This window comes from Lissotriton helveticus, chromosome 4_1, assembly GCF_964261635.1.
Source record: "Lissotriton helveticus chromosome 4_1, aLisHel1.1, whole genome shotgun sequence".
NCBI lineage: Eukaryota > Metazoa > Chordata > Amphibia > Caudata > Salamandridae > Lissotriton > Lissotriton helveticus.
In genome coordinates, this window is record NC_136063.1 from 798631191 (window position 1) to 798650284 (window position 19094).

At 48.0% G+C, this 19094-nt stretch overlaps 1 protein-coding gene across 1 annotated transcript in view; it reads left to right on the forward strand.

Moving 5' to 3' along the window:
- The window catches only part of ROCK1 (Rho associated coiled-coil containing protein kinase 1), a 2099493-nt gene that overhangs the window by 2007215 nt on the left and 73184 nt on the right, over nucleotides 1–19094 (forward strand). The window contains exon 32 of the mRNA XM_078687444.1: nucleotides 7619–7826. Coding sequence (XP_078543570.1) covers nucleotides 7619–7826 — 208 coding nt within the window. The remainder of the gene's footprint in view (nucleotides 1–7618; nucleotides 7827–19094) is intronic.

Consider the following 19094-nt stretch of genomic DNA (forward strand, 5'->3'; position numbering starts at 1 on the left):
TAGGCCCACGCCGGCGTGATGACATCAGTTCCCTTTTTTCTGCGTCGTCGACGCTAACGGTTTCGGGAATCTCAGTAGCTATACTGTGACTTTGTTTCGTTTCTCTGTGTTTCCTGCTTCTTTGTTTCGATAGGATGTCGAAGAAGACCGGTTTCAAGCCCTGCAGGGAGTGCGGAAAAATGATGTCCATCACGGATCCGCACGAGGACTGTATTTGGTGTTTAAGCTCCGATCACGACGTGGATGGATGTACATCATGTGGTAAGATGAATCCGAAGGCCCTGCGGGAGAGGGAAACCAAGCTACTTGTGGCAAGACTTAAGGCCGACAAGGGTAAGAAGACAGCAAGATCTCGCTCGAGGAAGACTAAGTCGAAGTTGAGGTCCCGGTCTCGTGAGGGTTCGGCCTCAAAGTCCTCTTCGGACCATGCTTCAAGATCAAGGAAGAAGCACAGGAAGAGGAGACATGAGTCTCGAAGTCACTCGGGTGAGAAGTCGGACTCGAGGTCGAGGTCGCCCAGGAGGGTTCGTTCGAAGGTGGTCCCGCCGCAGGAGACTCCGGATCAGGAAGGTGAGGCTTCGCCTTCGAGGTCGCAAGTTCCCTCTCCGGCTCCCGAGTCCAATCCATCTCCGGCGCCGTCTCCGGCTCGAGAACAGGAAGAAGTAGTCCCTGTGGAAGTTGAAGAATCTGCGCATTTTGTTGAGCCGGATTCGTCCCACCTCGAGGTCAGCCTGAGGGTGTTCAACCACCTTTTCCAGCGCCGGGCCAAGACCCTTCAGTGTTCTTGAACGCTATGTATGGCGTGTTCTCAAGGGCGTGGTACCCCACTGGTGCACCTTCGGTTCCCATGGGTCCTCTGGCGTTTAATTTGGGTGTTCCACATTCATACGCCCCGGCTCCATTCATGCCGTTTATGCCAGCCCCATCGACGCCGTGGCAGTTTCCGGCCCCGCCGAGGTCGTCACCGGCTCGTCCGAAGTCGACGACTCCAATGCCGACGTCGCCCGCTCCGAGTAGACATCAGGAGCATACATCTGGGCCATCGAAGTCGGTACCGATGTCGGTTCCGACTCCGTCGGAGTCGTTGATGGATCCGGTGCCGAGGCATGTAAATGAGAGGTCCAGAAGGGATGCTCAACGTCTCTTGGAGGAACAAAGTTATGCCGACTCTCGCCCTAACTTAGAGGAGGGTGAGCTGGGTGAGGATTGTTTTGAAGAGCTGGCTGATGCCAGTGGCCTGGATTTTTCCCGAGTGGGAATTGCCCTCAGGGCATGATGCGCCTTCAAAGGATGTCCAGCCATATCATGTGGTAATGAGGAAGGCTGCGGGACTTTTAAATTTAACATTACCAACAGTTGAATTTAAGTCAAACCTTCTAACAGAAGTTCTTCACTCACCGAGTTCGGCTGTGGAGCCTTTACTTCCATTTAATGAGGCATTAACTGAGCCCATTATGGAGGTTTGGAAGAAGCCACTCTCTGCTCCTGCTGTATCAAAGAGTGTGGCTAGAAGGTATAGGGTTGCTCCAGAGGACCCTGCATTCTTAACATCTCACCCTTCTCCGGAGAGCCTGGTGATTGAGGCTGCGTGTTCTAAGAAGTCTATAAGTGCATTTCCCCAAGTTCCTGGGGACAAGGAGGCTAAAAAGCAAGATCAGGTGGCCAAGAAAACTTGCTCCTCTGCAAGCATGGCCTTGAAGTCTACAAATGCCACTTGTCTCATGGGGAGGTATGTGCACGCTCTTATGGACTCAATGCGTGCTTTGGCTCCTAAGATCCCTGAGGAGAACAGGAGTGATTTCGAGGAGGTGTTGTCTGACACCCAAGCAGCGGCACGCCAAGTTATTCAGAGCGGTCTTGACACGGCTGATTCTGTGGCTCGGATTATGGGTACTGCAGTTGCTACGCGAAGATCAGCTTGGCTAAAGTACTCGGACTTTTCTACTGATGTTCAGGCGGCGCTTTTGGATCTGGCTTATGACGGAGAAGGACTTTTGGCAAGAAGACAGATACAGCCCTCGAAAGGTTTAAAGACAGCAGAGCTACTGCCAGGTCTATGGGCCTCCAAATTAGAGGTGCATCGGCCAGAAAGTTCAGAGGATTTGGACGTTCTTCCTTTCGGAACTTTAGACAAGGTCAGCAGCAGCAACAACAGCAGCAGCAGCAGAACACCTTGTACAGGTCATATAGGGGAAAGCAAAGGGGTCGTCTTCGAGGGCGTCAAACCTCTTCCTCCTCCACCTCCTCCAACCCCCCAGCCACAGAAAAGCAGCCCTAGATCCGCCATTCAGGATCATGTGGGTCCAGTGGGGGGTCGGCTTACCTACTTTCTACGGGATTGGGAATTGGTTACATCAGATCGTTGGGTTCTCAATCTCGTAGAAAATGGGTATGCCCTTCCGTTTCGGGAATTTCCTCCCAATTACCCTCCTTGCCAAGGTTTTTGCACGGAGGAACATTTGTTGCTTCTACAGGAGGAATTGCAGACTTTGTTAAGAAAGGGTGCGATAGAGGTGGTCCCAGAGCAGGAAAGGGGTCAGGGATGCTACTCCCTGTATTTCCTGATCCCCAAGAAGGATGGCAGACTTCGTCCAATCCTGGATCTCAGGATCTTGAATCTCTATCTGAAACAGGAGAAATTCAAGATGCTCACCCTTGCACAGGTTCTTCAAGCGCTGCTGGAAGAAGACTGGATGGTGTCGCTCGACTTGCAGGATGCGTATTTCCACATCCCAATCCTGAAGTCGCACAGAAAGTATCTCCGTTTTACGGTGGGATCGCAGCACTATCAGTTTGCGGTCCTTCCTTTTGGGATTACTACTGCGCCTCGAGTCTTCACCAAGGTGATGGCGGTGGTGGCGGCACATCTCTGAAAGTCGGGGATTCAGGTATTCCCCTATTTGGACGACTGGCTGATCAAAGCAGAGACGTCGGAGAAAGTGCTCCAGCATCTGCAAGAGACAACTCAGTTGTACCGTTTGGGCTTTTCGATAAATGTACCCAAGTCTCACCTGGTGCCCTCCCAGCGCAACCTGTTCATAGGTGCGGTACTGGACACTACTGTGTGTCGTGCATTCCCTCCTCCTCAAAGGATTCGCGACATACAGGTAATGATTCCTTTATTTTTCAATGGAGCGGTCGTTCCAGTCCTGAAGGTCCTTCGTCTGCTCGGTCTGATGGCTTCATGCATTCTGTTGGTCAACCATGCACGCTGGCATATGAGGGCGCTCCAGTGGTGCCTCCGCAGGCAGTGGTTTCAACACCAAGGGGATCTCAGTGAGGATCTCCAGAGAGGCTGCAGCGGATGTATCTTGGTGGGGCGTGGAAGGCAATCTGTCACAAGGGAAGCCTTTCCATCTGTCTCCATCGATGGCCACGGTGATAACGGATGCATCCACTCTAGGGTGGGGTGCTCATCTAGGGGATCTGGAGGTCAAGGGTCTTTGGTCTCCAGAGGAAAGGTTGCTTCACATCAACCTTCTAGAATTGCGGGCGATACGTTTGGCACTCAAGGCCTTCCTCCCTTCCCTTGGCGGTCGGTCAGTGCAAGTCCTGACGGACAACACGACCGCAATGTGGTACATCAACAAGCAGGGAGGAGTAGGGTCGCAGTGTCTCTGCAGAGAGGCTCTGCGGCTCTTGTCTTGAGTTCAGGACCATCAGATTTGTCTGATGGCAAATCATCTGGCCGGGGTTCTGAACGTGCGAGCAGACAGTCTGAGTCGTCAGTTCTCGACCGACCACGAGTGGAGGCCCCATCCAGAGGTTGTTCTCGACATCTTTCGGATGTGGGGAACTCCTCGGGCGGACCTGTTTGCCACTCGCGGGAATGCTCACTGCCCGTTGTTCTGCAGTTTCCAGTATCCGATGCAAGGAGCCTTGGGGGACGCGTTTCAGTTGAGTTGGGGAAATCAACTCCTTTACGTGTTTCCTCCCATACCCTTGATTCCTCGGGTTCTGAGGAAGATTCGCCAAGACCGGGCCCAAGTCATATTGGTCGCCCCGGGTTGGCCAAGAAGGGTGTGGTACACGGATCTTTTCCACCTCTCCTCTCACCCGCCGCTCCGTCTCCCTCTCAGGGCAGACCTCCTCTCTCAGATGGAGGGGCAGGTTCTACACCCCCACCTCCAGACATTACACCTTCATGCCTGGGGATTGAACGGGTCAACCTGAATTCCTTTTCTCTCCCCCCTGACGTGGTGGATGTCATCTTGTCAGCCAGGCGTGATTCCACTAAGTCCGTCTATTCTTATAGATGGTCAAAATTTGTCACTTGGTTTGGGGAGAAATCTTTTGACCCTTTGAGAGCCCATTTGTCTAATGTTCTCCAGTTTGCCCTCTCTCTGGCGCAGCAGGGGCTTGCTGTTGCCACAGTGAAGGGCTATCTTTCAGCGCTGTCGGCATTTCACTGCTTGCCTGACCAGCCGTCTCTTTTTAAATCTCCTGTGGTTTTGAGGTTTTTGAAGGGCCTCACAAATAAGTTCCCTCCTACTCCTTTTATTGTGCCTCAGTGGGACTTAAATCTTGTCTTGACCTTTTTGATGGGTGCTCCCTTTGATCCTCTTCACAAATGTCCTATGAGGCTTTTGACTCTTAAGACAGTTTTCCTCGTTGCAATAACCTCGGCAAGGAGGGTAAGTGAGCTTCAAGCTCTTAGTTCCAAGCCCCCTTTCTTGACCATTCATGCTGATCGAATGGTTCTTAGGACCAGGGCTGCTTTTCTGCCTAAGGTGCTGACTCCTTTCCACCTTGGTCAATCCATTACCCTCCCTACCTTTTATCCTCCCCCGCACCCTTCCAAGGAGGAGGAGAGATTACACCGTCTGGACCCCAAAAGGGCGGTGTCTTTTTACCTGGACAGATCTAAAGACTGTCTGTTGGATGACCAGCTCTTCATTATGTTTGCTGGCTGCAAGAGAGGAAGAGCGGTCCATAAAAGAACTTTGTCAAGATGCATCGTCCTCTGTGTAAAGATCTGCTACTCTTTGGCCGGTAAGGAACCTCCAGAGAGTATAAGGGATCATTCTACAAGAGCTAAATCTTCAACTTCTGCATTAGCTAGAGGTGTTCCTGTAGAGGACATTTGTAGGGCGGCAACTTGGTCTTCCCTCCACACTTTCGCGAAGCATTACTGCTTGGATTCCGAAGTGAGGAGGGACGGTCACTTTGCACACTCTGTTCTCCAGGATTTCCTGGTCTAAAAGAGTGGACACCCTCCTCTGGGAGTGGGGACTGCTGTGGAACTCTATTCACAAGGTGAGGAATCCACACGGCAGATGTATCTATCAGAAGAACAAGTTACTTACCTTCGGTAACGCTTTTTCTGGTAGATACAATATCTGCCTGTGGATTCCTCACTGACCCGCCCGCCTCCCCGTTGTCCACTCTTCTATGCCAGAGTTACTGTAATGTAATGTATATTTATTTTATTGTCAAGGAAATGTTTCAATTGCTTTCCTGCATTTGCTTTACACTGTGTGTTTTGCCCTTACTATTGTGTACTGTGTATACTGTATACCTTTCTACTGTCATTGGTCCGTCCGTGTGCCTCGATGGCACGGAAAAAAGGGCGGAACTGATGTCATCACGCTGGCGTGGGCCTATTGTAGGCGTCGGTGACGTCAGCGGAGTCGCGAGCGATGTCGTGTCTCTATGACGTCCGAGTCCACGTCGGCGCGAGGCTACAAAAAGAATTTCCGAATGTTGCTGACGCTTTTTCTGGTAGATACAGTATCTGCCTGTGGATTCCTCACTGACCCTCCCGCCTCCCCGTTGTCCGCTCTTCTATACCAGAGCATCTGTGTTGTAATTATTTTATGGTCAAGGAAAATGTATTATTTCAAATGTTTTCTTATATTTACTTTGCACTGTGTGTTTTACCTTGACTATTGTATACTGTGTATACTATGTATATATCTGTCATTGGTCCGTCCGTGTGCCTCGAAGGCACGGAAAAAAGGGCGGAACTGATGTCATCACGTGGGCGTGGGCCTATTATGGGTGTCGGTGACGTCAGCGGAGTCGCGAGCGATGCCGTGCCTCTATGACGTCTAAGTCCACGTCGGCGCGAGACTACGAAAAGAATTTTCGAATGTTGCTGACGCAAGGGGGATATTCACAAGGTGAGGAATCCACAGGCAGATACTGTATCTACCAGAAAAAGCGTTACCGAAGGTAAGTAACCTGTTCTTTATGTGCGCTCCATTTAAACTGATGTATAGTTGTTCTCAGCACCTTTTGACCCTGAAAACAGTGTTTCTCATCACCACGTCATCTGAGTGAGTTGCAAACACTGTCCGTATAGGAACCATGCCACTTTTTTCCTGACAAGCTGATGCTCCGGACTGGGGTAGCTCTACAACCTAAGATTGTGATGCCTGTCCACATCACACAATCCATTACCCTTCTTCTTTGCTCCTCCTCAACCTTCAAAAGCAGAGGGAAGACTTCGTTGTTTGGACCACAAATGAGCCTTGAGCTTTCACATCGATCACATGAAGGACCATTTGGTGAATGATTATTTCTTTGTGTGGTTCGCATGAGCAAAGAAAGGCAAGACTGCATTAGAGAACCATTTTAAGGTGGATAGCTCTCTGCATCAAATTTTGATGCACATTGGCAGAGAAGCAGACCCCAGAAAGCTTGAGGGTTCATTCCGCGTGGGACACGGCTAATACCACTGTGATGGCACGTAAAGTACATGTGTTGGGTATCAATTCACAAATCTCCACTGTCTTGAAAACTGGGTCCAGCAGGAGGGGGCATCTGGCCTAGTCTGGTCCTGCAGGACTTGAGGGTTTGAGCCATTCCACAAACCCTCCACCAGTGGCTCTGCTTTTGGTATCCATTCACAAGATGAGGAATTTCCAGTTAGAAGTATCCATAAGAAGAAGTGTCCTTTGGTAAGCTCTTTCTGGTAAATATTCTAACTGCAGATTCCTCACCAGCTTCCAACCATCCCTTTCTGTGGAACAGACTATTTTCTTCATTCTTAAAAAGGTCCCAATTTAGTGATCTGCACTCTGTCAAATGTGATTCATTAAGAGCTCCACATCCAAAACCGCAGACAGAATTAAGAAAGACAAAAAGATATGTGGCTCCAGCACCATTTCAGCTGTAGGACTGAGTTGAAGTGGGAGTGTGCATTTCCACCTATCGGCGTTTGAGGGAATTGCTGAGAACATTCTTCAATCCAGTCTGGTACCTGGAGAGTATTCACAGGGGGCGCAATCTGCTGTTAGAGTATCCACCAGAAAGAGTGTTACCAAAAGTGAGTAACTTGTTCTTTATCTCCACTTGTTACTACATATAGCAGAATTTTTGTGAATACTAGATTACTGTAAATTGGAGGGTGTTACTGGTACTTTTAAGTCGTAAGCAAGGGCTGTTTGTATCAGATGGATGTTTTTCTTAGCTCCAGTTCTGGCTATCTTACATCTCATTTGTTTGTCTACAATATTTCATATGATCACCAACAATAACTTTTTGTCTACAGAATAAATATTGATGAAACGTTGAGGTATCTAGCTGAGTTTATTGGATCCCTCTAACTTCAGATAATCTCACCTAGCTTATTTTATTTAATGGTTCCTCTGTTTCTATTCTTTTAATTTAACAGTCAGCTATGATGTGACTTCAGCAAGAGATATGTTGTTGTTGGCCTGCTCTCAGGACGAACAGAAGAAATGGGTCACACATTTAGTAAAGAAGATTCCTAAGACCCCACCTTCAGAATTTGTACGGGCATCTCCAAGAACAGTATCTACAAGATCTACTGCAAATCAGTCCTTCCGAAAAGCTGTCAAAAATACGTCTGGGAAAGCCAGGTATCACTTACATGTAACGTTTATCTCAAATAGCTGTAACTCATGCTCACGCCATGCACAGTCGTGTTTTTAATGATCATTTCAGATGTAATTTAGAGTGTTATCAATGCAGTCATTGAACTTGTCATCAGTGATGTAATATGTGAGGCCTCAAGCAGTGCATGGCCCCCCTACACACATGGCTCAGTGGGTCAAAGTACCCCTAACATTTCCACTTATAGTATTTTCATTTATTTTCTACGATGTGAGGACCAAGTCCTAAGAAGGCAGCCACAACTGTTCCTTTAGGTTTTGGTCAGCCAGTCACATTTCATGCCTGAACTCTCAAATCTACCTACATTTTGACCCTTAATTTTTCAATAACTACTAAGGCATGCTTTCTGGATCAAGACCTAGCTTTCTGCCAAATTTGGTGTAATTCTGTTCAGCTGTTATGAAGTGGTGTCAAACGTTACTATGAAAAATTGCATGTATACATAGCTACCGAGTGGTGGTAGCTACCGGAAAATGGAATTTTGGTTCCTTTCTAATTTGCACCAGTTTGACCAATGTGTGTGGAACTTTCTAGACCTGCAGCCCGGTTTCATTTTGGGATGACCGTTTGGTCAAGGGGATGCAAAGAAAAAAGGGAGGGGGTCCCAAAACGGGCTTCAAATGCAATGCATTTTCCATAGACTGTATATTTCATAATGCAAAAACTGTTTCTGGATTTTTATGAAATTTGACAGTATTACATATTAGGGAGCGCATATGATTCTCTGGGGTACTGCAGGTAATTAGAGTGAGTAAATGTTAGTTTCAACTTAGTGATATCTTGAGGCACAATTCTACTTAAAGTAGCAAGGAAGCCCAAAAAATGAACTGGACTGCATATGTAAAGTTTCAGATTTACTACATTAACAACTGAAAGGCCCATTTATGGTCACATGCTAATTGAAACCTATAAACAAATACATAACGAATAGAATACATCTTAATCTACATAAATGTTCTTTGCATGCTCTCTGGCTTACAAAATAAAACTGTCCCAACAAGCCAAACAAAAACCACCTTTCTTATGCACCCCTGTGAAGCAAACTGAAGGATTGCCGCAGCAGTGAGCCCACAAACTACTATTTTGAGGACCTGATAGTTAAGCGAAGAGGAATAAAACCTGTTTTTATAAAAATAACAATGATAGACTTTCATTCACTTTATGCTTCATATGTAGCACAATACTACTAAAAGTAGCAAGTAAACAATAAACAAGACTGCATATGTAAAGTTTCAAAATTGCTACTTGAACAACTAAAAGCCACATTTATGGTTGCATGGTTATGTAAACCAATATAAACATAAGAAATACAATAGATAAAATCTGATTGCCACTCTGTAGTTATACTTATTATTCTCAAATTTAGGAATTCCTTAAATCTGATTGCCACTATTATAGTTTGTATTCCTAAAGCGGAATTTCTCAGATATTTCCTCCCTAATAACTTTACACCCATTTGGCGAATCACCACAAAACTGTACAGACCAAAAGCATTTTGAGATTATGTACATTTTTGTTGTGAATCATTAAGGGGGTGCAAAGATAAAAAGGGTTCCCAAAGCACATTTTTCCACCAATGCATTTTCTTAGAATATTGTATTTGACATTATGCAAAAACAGCTGAATGGGGTTACATGACATTTAGCAGGATTATACATACTGCTGCAGAGATAATGTTTTTTAGGTCTCGTGTGGCGTACTGCGCACACGCGCAGTCGAGCTCACGAGATTTTATGTTTTTAGAAGTACTTCACTAGCGATGGTTAAGCCCCGCCCCTCTTCTCCATTGGCTGGCCTCCTAAACGGTGGCCAGCCATTGGAGAAGAGGTCCTAGTGACATTCTTCTTTCTCTCTAAGCCCCGTCCTTTTCAGACGGGGCTCCTTGACTTACTGCTGGCTTAAAAGGTTTCTTATCTTCTTTATGGGTCCAGATGGCCCCTTAAAGAAGGTAAGGAACCTTTTACCCCAGCAGGAAGTACAACAGCCTCGCTAGGAGGCTGTCCTTTAATTTCTGTTTTTCTTTTACAGCGCCGGCCCCGTGTGCTATGGACCGCAAATCTACTGCGTGAATCGATGGGCGCCGGTGTTTCTCTTTCTAGTTTTCTAGTTGATCGTAGTGCCTTCAAGGGCAGTGAGTGTCGGGACGCTGGCCCCGTTGGGCAAGGTTAATCGGTGAGTGCGATGGGCAGCGTTCCTTAGAATGGGTCGGGTTAGCCTAGTTGGCGTGGGGGGACTGCATTCCTTTGGGCACGGGTGAGTCCCCCCACCCGCCGTTGTTGTAAAGCAGTCCGATTTGGGGGATGGCGTCCGGGGTCTTGGTTTAGGCATTTCCAGGCGGAACCGGCTCATGCGGGTGCCCGCTTGCTTGGCGAATAGTTGCTGGCCTGAGTTCTTGAGCATAAGCCCTACTACGGGGGCTCAGGGTGGATTGATCAGTCTGCCTCTGGCTACGCATTTCCATGTTTGCCTGATTGACTATAAAACGTTTTCTAAGCAAAGCCCACAGCATAAAGAAACAGGCCTCCTGGTTTTTCTAATGTTTTTCCCGGGTGGCAATACATCCGTTGTGTAGAATAAGAATGGATATTCAGCGTCTCTTTTGTTAATTTAGGCTGAATGAGCGGGTGCACTGATTCCAACAGAGTGTGGTTGTGCATTTACGGACTTGGGTGGTGAGATGCTGGCCTCAATGGTGATAATACGGATGTAAATATCAGGTGTTGGTATTGTTGTGTAGGCCTATGTCGCCGGGAGTGGCACCGACGCCGTATTGGACGGTGGACTACGAATCAGTATCTGAAAGAAACAGGTTAGTATTAGATTCCTTACCTTAGAATATCCCCATGCGTCAGACTGGATCCGTAAATTTTTGCGTAGCAGTACCCTTGCGCGTCGGTAGGCGTCGTCTGCGGCTTCGCGTCCGTCGTGGGCGCCGTGATGACGTCGTCGGAGTACTTAGACGCCGCCTCCGCGTGCTGACGTCAGTTCTTATTTTTTCCGCGCCAGCAGCGCAGATCCGGAAAAAGTGGTACCTTAGTCATTTTTTGACTAAACTTTTTACGATCCCTTTTGATCGTTTTTCGAGTCTTCGACTCCGAACGGTGCCGGTAGGGATGCCAGGTTTTAAGCCTTGTGAGGACCGCGACCGACTAATGTCGGTCACCGACCCTCACCACCGGTGCCTCCACTGTCTCGGCGTCGACCATGACGACAAGACCTGCTCCGACTGCCGGGCCCTGACTTCGAAAGCTAGGCGGGAGCGGTCCCACAAGCGACTCGAGCTCCGGCTGTCGGCCCCGCGCCGCGAAAGGTCCCGGTCCGGACGGAGGTCGAGGGACCGGTTGCGGGATCGGAGCCATCATAGCTCCGGGAGTCGACATCACTCCTCAGGTTCTAAGTCGTCAGGTAAGCACAAGAAGTCGAAGGGACGTCATCGCTCTTCCGACTCCCTCCGACGCTCGCGGCGCGGCCGGGGGTTCGGGTGACACCGCCCACGCGGCTTCGTTGGAGTCGCGGGCGTCGCGTCCGGCCCCACACCCTCCGGTCCCTAGGCCGCACGCGACGTCGCAGAAGATTGAGCGTTTCCCTATGGCCATGAGGTCTCTCACTCCTCCGGCGGGCTCCACGGCGCCTTCGGGCCCAGCGGACCCGTCTGGGGGACCTAGCGGGTCGGGGGCTTCGGCCCGACGCCGGCGGGTGCTTCGGCCCCGCCGCCGCCAGCGCCTTCGGGCTCGGCGCCGCAGGGCCCCTCTGGATCCACTTCTGGATCCGGGTCGTCGCCGGTTGACCTGACGACCTCACCGGCGCCGGTCCCTCAGGTGTCACCTCTGGCGCCGTCTTCGGGCGGCGCTGTCCCCGATGCCTCCCTCGATCCGGTTCTGGCGCCGGAGCGGCGCCACTGGGCGCCGCTCTCGACGCCGTTCGGAGAGTTTTACTTCAATGAACCGGCCCCATTAATTGACAACCCTGAGTATCAGGAGATGGGTGATGAGGAGAATTGGGAGGGGTCTGAGGACCCTCTGACACGAGAGTGTCAGTCCCAGGAGGACTGGACAGGTGGACTTGGGGATGCCAGTGGTCTGGACACCTCGCCAGACACTGGTTTTGTCTCACCTCCTACCGTGGCTACGGAGGAGGGGGCAACCTACAGTGTGGTGTTGATGCGGGCGGCCAAGGCCTTGGGCCTTGAGCTCCCAGTTGCGGCCGTGAGGACTAACCTCCTCTCTGAGGTCCTTAAACCGCAGTCAAGCTCGGCTGAGCCTCTGCTGCCGTTTAATGAGGACTTGACCGACGTTCTTTTGGGCACTTGGTCCAGGCCCGCTACAGGTTCGCCTGTAGATGATAGGAACGTGGCCAGATGCCACCGCCCGGCCCCGGGCTACCCTTGTTTCCTGTCCACCCACCCCACCCCTGAGAGCCTGGTTATTCAGGCTTCGAATTCCCAGACCGCATTCCCGTCTGCTCCGCCTGACAGGGAATCCAAGAGGTATGAGCAGTACGGCAAAAAGGTATTCTCCTCTCTGAGTCTGGCCCTCCGGTCTTCCAACACCCTGTGCCTCTTGGGCCGCTACACCCACTCTCTGTGGGATACTGTGGAAAAGTAAATTTTGCCATGTTCTGTGTCACCACGCCTCATCCATCATATGTTATGTGTGCATGACCAATATGCATATGTTATTCCTCATGTCTGATTAATGACGCAATTACAGTTGTGTCCACCTCTAGTATGCCAGTTTCCAGTCCTCGTGAATACTACGAATATCAGGCCTATGTAAAGCTACGTTGCCACGTTTCTCAGTGTGCACGTTATTCCATTATAAAGTCCCCGTTTCCAGGCATCAACAGGGCCCGGACACTAGATTCAGCTCCTGTCTCCTGAAGCCTCGTTGAGGAGCGATACAGCCCCCACCTGTATCCTCGACCTTTCACTTACTTCCTGCCTCGCAGTGCCCGGTGCAGCTTGGCTCTGCCTCTGAGTCTGCCAAAAGTATGTTATAGTTCCAGTTATCAGTTTAGTCCTCCTTCTCTGCATTCCTAAGCTACTGAACTGCATCAATAGTTTCCGTCATTGTCTAGCCTTCACGTCTCCATGTTAGAGAAATACTGTATTTACTGGTCATTTAATATTCTTCATCACGCACTACATGTAGAATAATGCATGGTCCAGTCTTAGAATCAAGTTAGCCTTTCCCCTCATGACTTCTAGTTTATATCAACATGTTCTCTAAACATCAGATACTAGATTGGGTTTAGGTACATGTCGCTCCGACCCTCCAGACTTTAGTCTCTGCTCCTAGCACAGAAGTTCATAGCCCCCAGCTTCTCCTAGTGATACGTCATTGCCAGTTTGCGCGCACCATCAGGTTAGAGGTCCCGGCTCCTTAGGTAGCCCCCTCCAATGTTTCCGCCCCATTCATGACATATTCTGTTTCGTTTGCACCACATGTCTATGTATACGCCCAGTTACACCTACTTTTACTCTTATCTTTCGCGACTGCTACGCGTCACGCCTTCTGCTCAACCCACTGCTACGCCTACTGCAATGTAATGCTATGTGTTTGCGTTATGTATATATGCTCCTGTATTGTTATTAAAAGTTAGCGCGCTCATCTCAGATCTAGCCCCGGCAGCTGCCGGGCCCTGTCATCCTATTCCTATGCAGGTCATCCTGATCCTGTCCTTATGCTGTAATAAACCTGCAGAAACTCCTACTACCTCGAATCTTGACTCTTATTTATTGAGCTATCTGTTATGATATATGCCTAGTCAAAAATAGGGTATTATTTATTTATTTACCACATAATGGCGCCCGAATAGGGACTTGCCCTTTCCCCACGCGTCGGTGAAGCCACGCCGACCCCCTGACCCTCTGCAGTCGTGACGGAACCATACTGGCCAAGTGCAGATATTTCTGCTTCAAGTATCCCTCAGGCCCACGGAGGAGACGGAGGAGGCGGTCCAGCATCCAAACGAGACGGTGGAGGAACGCGGCGAGTCCCGACCAGAGCCCAAGCCGAGAGTCCAAGGTCCGAGGTATCCGGAGGCCCACCCGTAACAGAAGTCCGAAGTTCATAGTTCGTCGTCGTAGAAGTCCAGTCCAGTGCGAGGCTTTCCGTTCCGTGCTGCCCGGTGAGTACCATTGCTGGGGTAGTATCTAGACAGGACCAATCTAAATTGACTCCTGGTCCGTGGGTTGGTGGTACCCAGACTCACAAACGAAGTGTTCACCTAGGTGGATACGGGTCTTGATGCGTCCTTTTATGGGACCGGTATGTTCCGTACTGTTACAGCAGTGCATCCAGTAACTCTAGTCTGTTCCGTTCTCGAGAAAATTCTTGTATTTCTGTTCTCAGTATTCCAGGTAATATTCTGTTCGAACTGTTATGTTATGATATTGTTTAATGTATTTTCAATGTCGTGGTATGCCTGAATTGTTTTCCCAATTGTTATTGTTCTTTGTGTATTGTATTGTGTTCCGATTCAAGTTTACAATGCCGCTCTTTTCCAAGTTACGTCAGTTAAAAACTAGAAAGGGTTTATTAGAAGAAGCAGTTCCTGTTCCGCCGAGGGACAGTCCAGGTCATTTTATGTATCAGAAACATGGCATAAGTGCCATATTGTATCTAGATTTATGGGTAGAGTATACCAAACAGTTAGAAGAAAAGTATAGATGGCCTGTATCGGGTACATGGGATGCCGAATGTATCATGCGAGTAGAAGAAGCATTATGGAAAAAGAAAGCCAGACAGTCACAGAAAGATGCCATCGAGTTATGGCGTAAAGAAGCGCATAGAAGAACCGAAAAGGAAGTCAGAAAGTCAGAGTTAAGTAGAGAATCCCAAGAACGAGCCCAAGAAAGAGAATTAATCGAGATAGGTGAACAAGTCAAAGCCGAACAGTCAGACAGACAGAGGCATGCCCTTATTAAGGGTATGTATCCTCTTCTTGCCGAGGGCTTGCCAAAAGCGACCCCAGAGGCATCCAGTAATTTCCCGCCACCATTAGTTCCGACCAAGCTACGTCACAAACAGACCGCAGCTGATATTTTTATTTCGTCCTATTTGGACGACACAGTCCCAGAATATGCAAATCCTGTTCGCGCTCCGCCAGTCCCTGTAAATCAGGCACTTCCCGCTCTTCCAGACACCGGAGTACCTGCTACGGTACCCCCGGTCCAGCCAGCATTTCAACTTCCCGCTCCGCCACGAAGAATGTCCGTCGATGATTCTAGTTTAGGGGCCGCAGGAGGAGGTCCTCCTCAAACCCCGCCGCCACACAAGCGTTTAACGTTAGCCGAATTACATGCACAAGCGTCACAGCGTACGCCTAGACATCAGACTGTAGCAGAAATAAGAAAATCCCTTGCCGAATGTGTCTATGATCCAGTCCCAGGCGAGGATAATATGGTTTTATATTCGTTCCGCGTAAGAAAGGTGGCCGAGTATCTAGTCACCTTACCGAATATGAAAGAAGATCTAGACAGAATATATCGTTTCATCCGTACAGGGGATGATCCAGAAAGTATTCACGAAGCCATGTCTCAAAGGAAGGCCGAGATCCAGCTCATGATATTAAAGTTCCTGATCAATTGTCTAATAAGAGAACAAGATTACCCGTCTAAAGATTCTGCCGAAATGAGAATCCTGACAAGGTGGAGTGATAATATAGCCGAGGGTAAGCACAAGACCGTCGGTGCCATGGAAAGTATGTACAAGAAAATCCGTAAAGAAATAATAAAGATACACGAACAGCGTAAAGCAGCACAAGTAAGCGAGAAAGAAAGTACCTCTGATCCTGAAGAGGAAGACGACGAGAATTCCGCCAGAATAGCGTATGTAGGAAAATCTAGATTTCCAGATCGCCATTTACGTCTAGAACCCAAGTCTATTTTCCATCATTCAGTACCAGAACAAGGTTCTCTAGAACAAGTGTTCCAAGATACCGATCACATTCTGAAATCACGAATCGGTTACAGTGAATTAAGTACTATGCATGAACAAGAACTAGCCCGATCAGCAGTCCGATGGATTACTGATTCTACCACTTTTCCAGACGAAATAGTGGCACAAATGTTCCTGAAACTGCCCCCAGCCGAACAACGACTGGTGGGTATGTATATGATTCAGCACCTCATTACTCTGTATGAGGGTCAGCATTCTGATCCAGGCCCGTTACATGATGTCCTGAACGAGTTACTCCAGTACAAATGGAGAGGTCTAGGTACCGATTTAATTAGTGTCATTCTAGAACAGCGCCACAAATATAGAACGTTTCTGAACCCGCATTTTGTTCATGTCTCACCCCCAGAAAGTAAACCATTTTACATAGGCCTGACAGACAGACAGAATCCGTTACGAGAAGTCCACCCAGTTAAAGGAACGGGTGGCGAAATGCAACGAGTGTTTGTATACACTCCGATATCAAAGATGGAACTTCTTGAGATGAAGAAATTAATTCCCTGTCATGACAAAGATCCAGCAGGGTTCCATAGAGAATTAAAAGACATGCTCCGTATGGGAGAATACACTTACCCAGATATCATTAAAATGTTAAAGGTCCTGCTACCCGCAGGGGTGTATGAAAAGCTAAAGGAAAAAGAATGGGAGGTGGGAGAGAAAAAGATCGATTGGACAGTTCTAGAAGCTGAAGACAAGGCACGAGTACCAGGTACCGGTCTTGGAGATAAATGTAAAGAATTACCAGAATTATTGATTCAGGTTTTACCCAGATTATTGACAACCAGAAAGGAAGACTGGGATGCAATCTCAGCCTGTAAACAGAAGCAAGATGAAGATATTAGTGATTTTTATTCTAGATTTGAAAAATGTTTTAGTATTAACAGTGGTCTCAAGACAAGTAGTGAGTCATACCCTCACCTTTTCGTTACTAAATTAGTCGAGAATTCAAGTCCACAAATTAAAAATCGAGTTTTGAAAGTCGAAAGCACCTGGCAAGCTAATACTCCGTCCCAGATGCTCCAGATGCTCCAGTACCACCAGAATAGAATCAGGGAAGAGCAAGAACACGAGAGAAAACGTATGAAAGACACGAAAATGAAAGTGCTAGTTGCACAATCTGTTCCTCAAGACAGTCAGAAGAGGGGTCCGAATCAAGCCAGTCATCCTGCAGCACCCGTTAAAGGGAACTGCAATTATTGTAAACAGCCAGGTCATTTTATAAATGAGTGTGCAGTCCTGAAACACAACATAGCTACTGGTAAGACTAAAGAAAGACCACGTCCGCCTAGACAAGAACAAGTTTCACAGACTCCTCAGCCACAGAATGCACCACAGACAGTTACAGTACCGCAGCCTATTGCTGCAACACAGCATGTCACATCACAGATGTACCAGTATGCACAGTCTGAGTATCCAGAGTACCAGCCATATTCATGAAACAGCCTAGAGAGGGAGGTAGGCTTGCCTCTCATCGAGATACCTGTAGATCAAGAAGGTCCCTATGTTCACAGTCAAGTATTAGGGAAAGACAGAAAGTTTCTGATTGATACAGGGGCAAGTAGGACCACAATTAGTCATGCCGAAGTTCCAGGGGCTCCGCTCTCAGGCTCAAGAAATGTTTCCCTTGGATTTTCAGGAAAACCCATTGTAAATGAAATATCAAAGCCAGTTACTTTAGAAGTAGGCCCATTGTCCCGCACTACTGATCTGTTACTTACTAAGTCATGTCCAGAAAACCTATTAGGCATTAAGACACTGAAAGAATTAGGTGCAGTTATATGCTGTTCCCCAGAGGGAATACGTCTGTTCCTACGTGACTTTAAGGGTCACTATGTATTACGAGATTTTGATTCAAGACTGTCTAATGTTCCGCAGCATTTATGGGCGCAAGGTCCAACAGATGTAGGTTATATGCAAATCACACCCTATCGTGTGACTCTCAAACCAGGTGTAGTGTTACCACGAATCAGACAGTACAGATTGCCACCCGAGGCTGTAGCAGCCTTATCCAAAATTATAGACGAGCTCATGGCACAAGGAGTAGTTGTAGAAACTGACTCCAATGTATGTAATTCTCCGATCATTCCAGTCATGAAACGTACTGATCCAAATGCACCCCCAGTATATCGATTAGTGATTGATTTACGAGAACTTAATAAATGTATTATTCCTCAGTACCCAGTTGTCCCAGATATCTCTTCCCTGTTGACAGCCATTGATTCCGAAGCCACGTTCTTCACTGTCATAGACCTCAAGAACGCATTTTTTAGTGTTCCAATTCATCCAGACAGCCAGTTTCTTTTCGGATTTTGTTTAAATGGAAGGAGCTATATGTTCACACGCGCTCCTCAAGGTTTCACAGAAAGCCCTAGTATTTACAGTCAAGCACTTAAGAGACAACTAGACAACATTCATATGCCAACTGACACTGCCCTGCTCCAGTATGTCGATGATCTCCTGATCACAGCCCGTTCTGAACGTGACTGCGAGCGTGCATCACTGACAGTTCTGTATTTCCTAGCCGAGATGGGGCACAAGGTGTCCCCTTCGAAGCTTCAATTCTGTGTCCAGCAAGTGGTCTACTTAGGACACTTACTGTCCAAGAGGGGTAGGCAGTTGACACCCGACCGTATCCAGTTGATAGCGAGTCTTCCCCAGCCCAGAACCCAGAAGGAGGTACGTGCCTTTATCGGCCTTACTTCTTATTGTAGACAATGGATTCCCCAGTATGCATTTTTAGCCAAGCCACTGATACAGTTAACGACACAGGAGGCAGCCGTATCGACTGTCCTCCCTTGGACATCCGAACATACACTTAGTTTCAACGAGTTAAAGAAAGCTTTATGCCAAGCTCCAGTTCTAGCTACACCGAACTACAGTAAGCCTTTTACACTTTTCGTTACTGAACATGAAGGTACAGCATTATCTGTTCTCACACAAGATCAAGCAGGTCAATACAAGCCCTGTGCTTATTTTTCGAGCACATTAGATCCAGTCGCCCAGGCTTTGCCTGCGTGCCTCAAGTCAGTTGCAGCCACAGCACTAGCTATCAGACAAAGTGATTCCATAGTTTTAGGACACTCCCTGACAGTACAAGTTCCACACTCCGTAGAAGTTCTTTTAAACCGAACACAAACTCAGCACTTGACAATTGCACGTTTAACAGGTTATGAATTGACACTGTTCCAGCCACACATAGAAATTAGACGCTGCAACGTCCTGAATCCTGCTACACTGTTACCATCAGTTAGTTCAAATCCTGCCGCACACGACTGT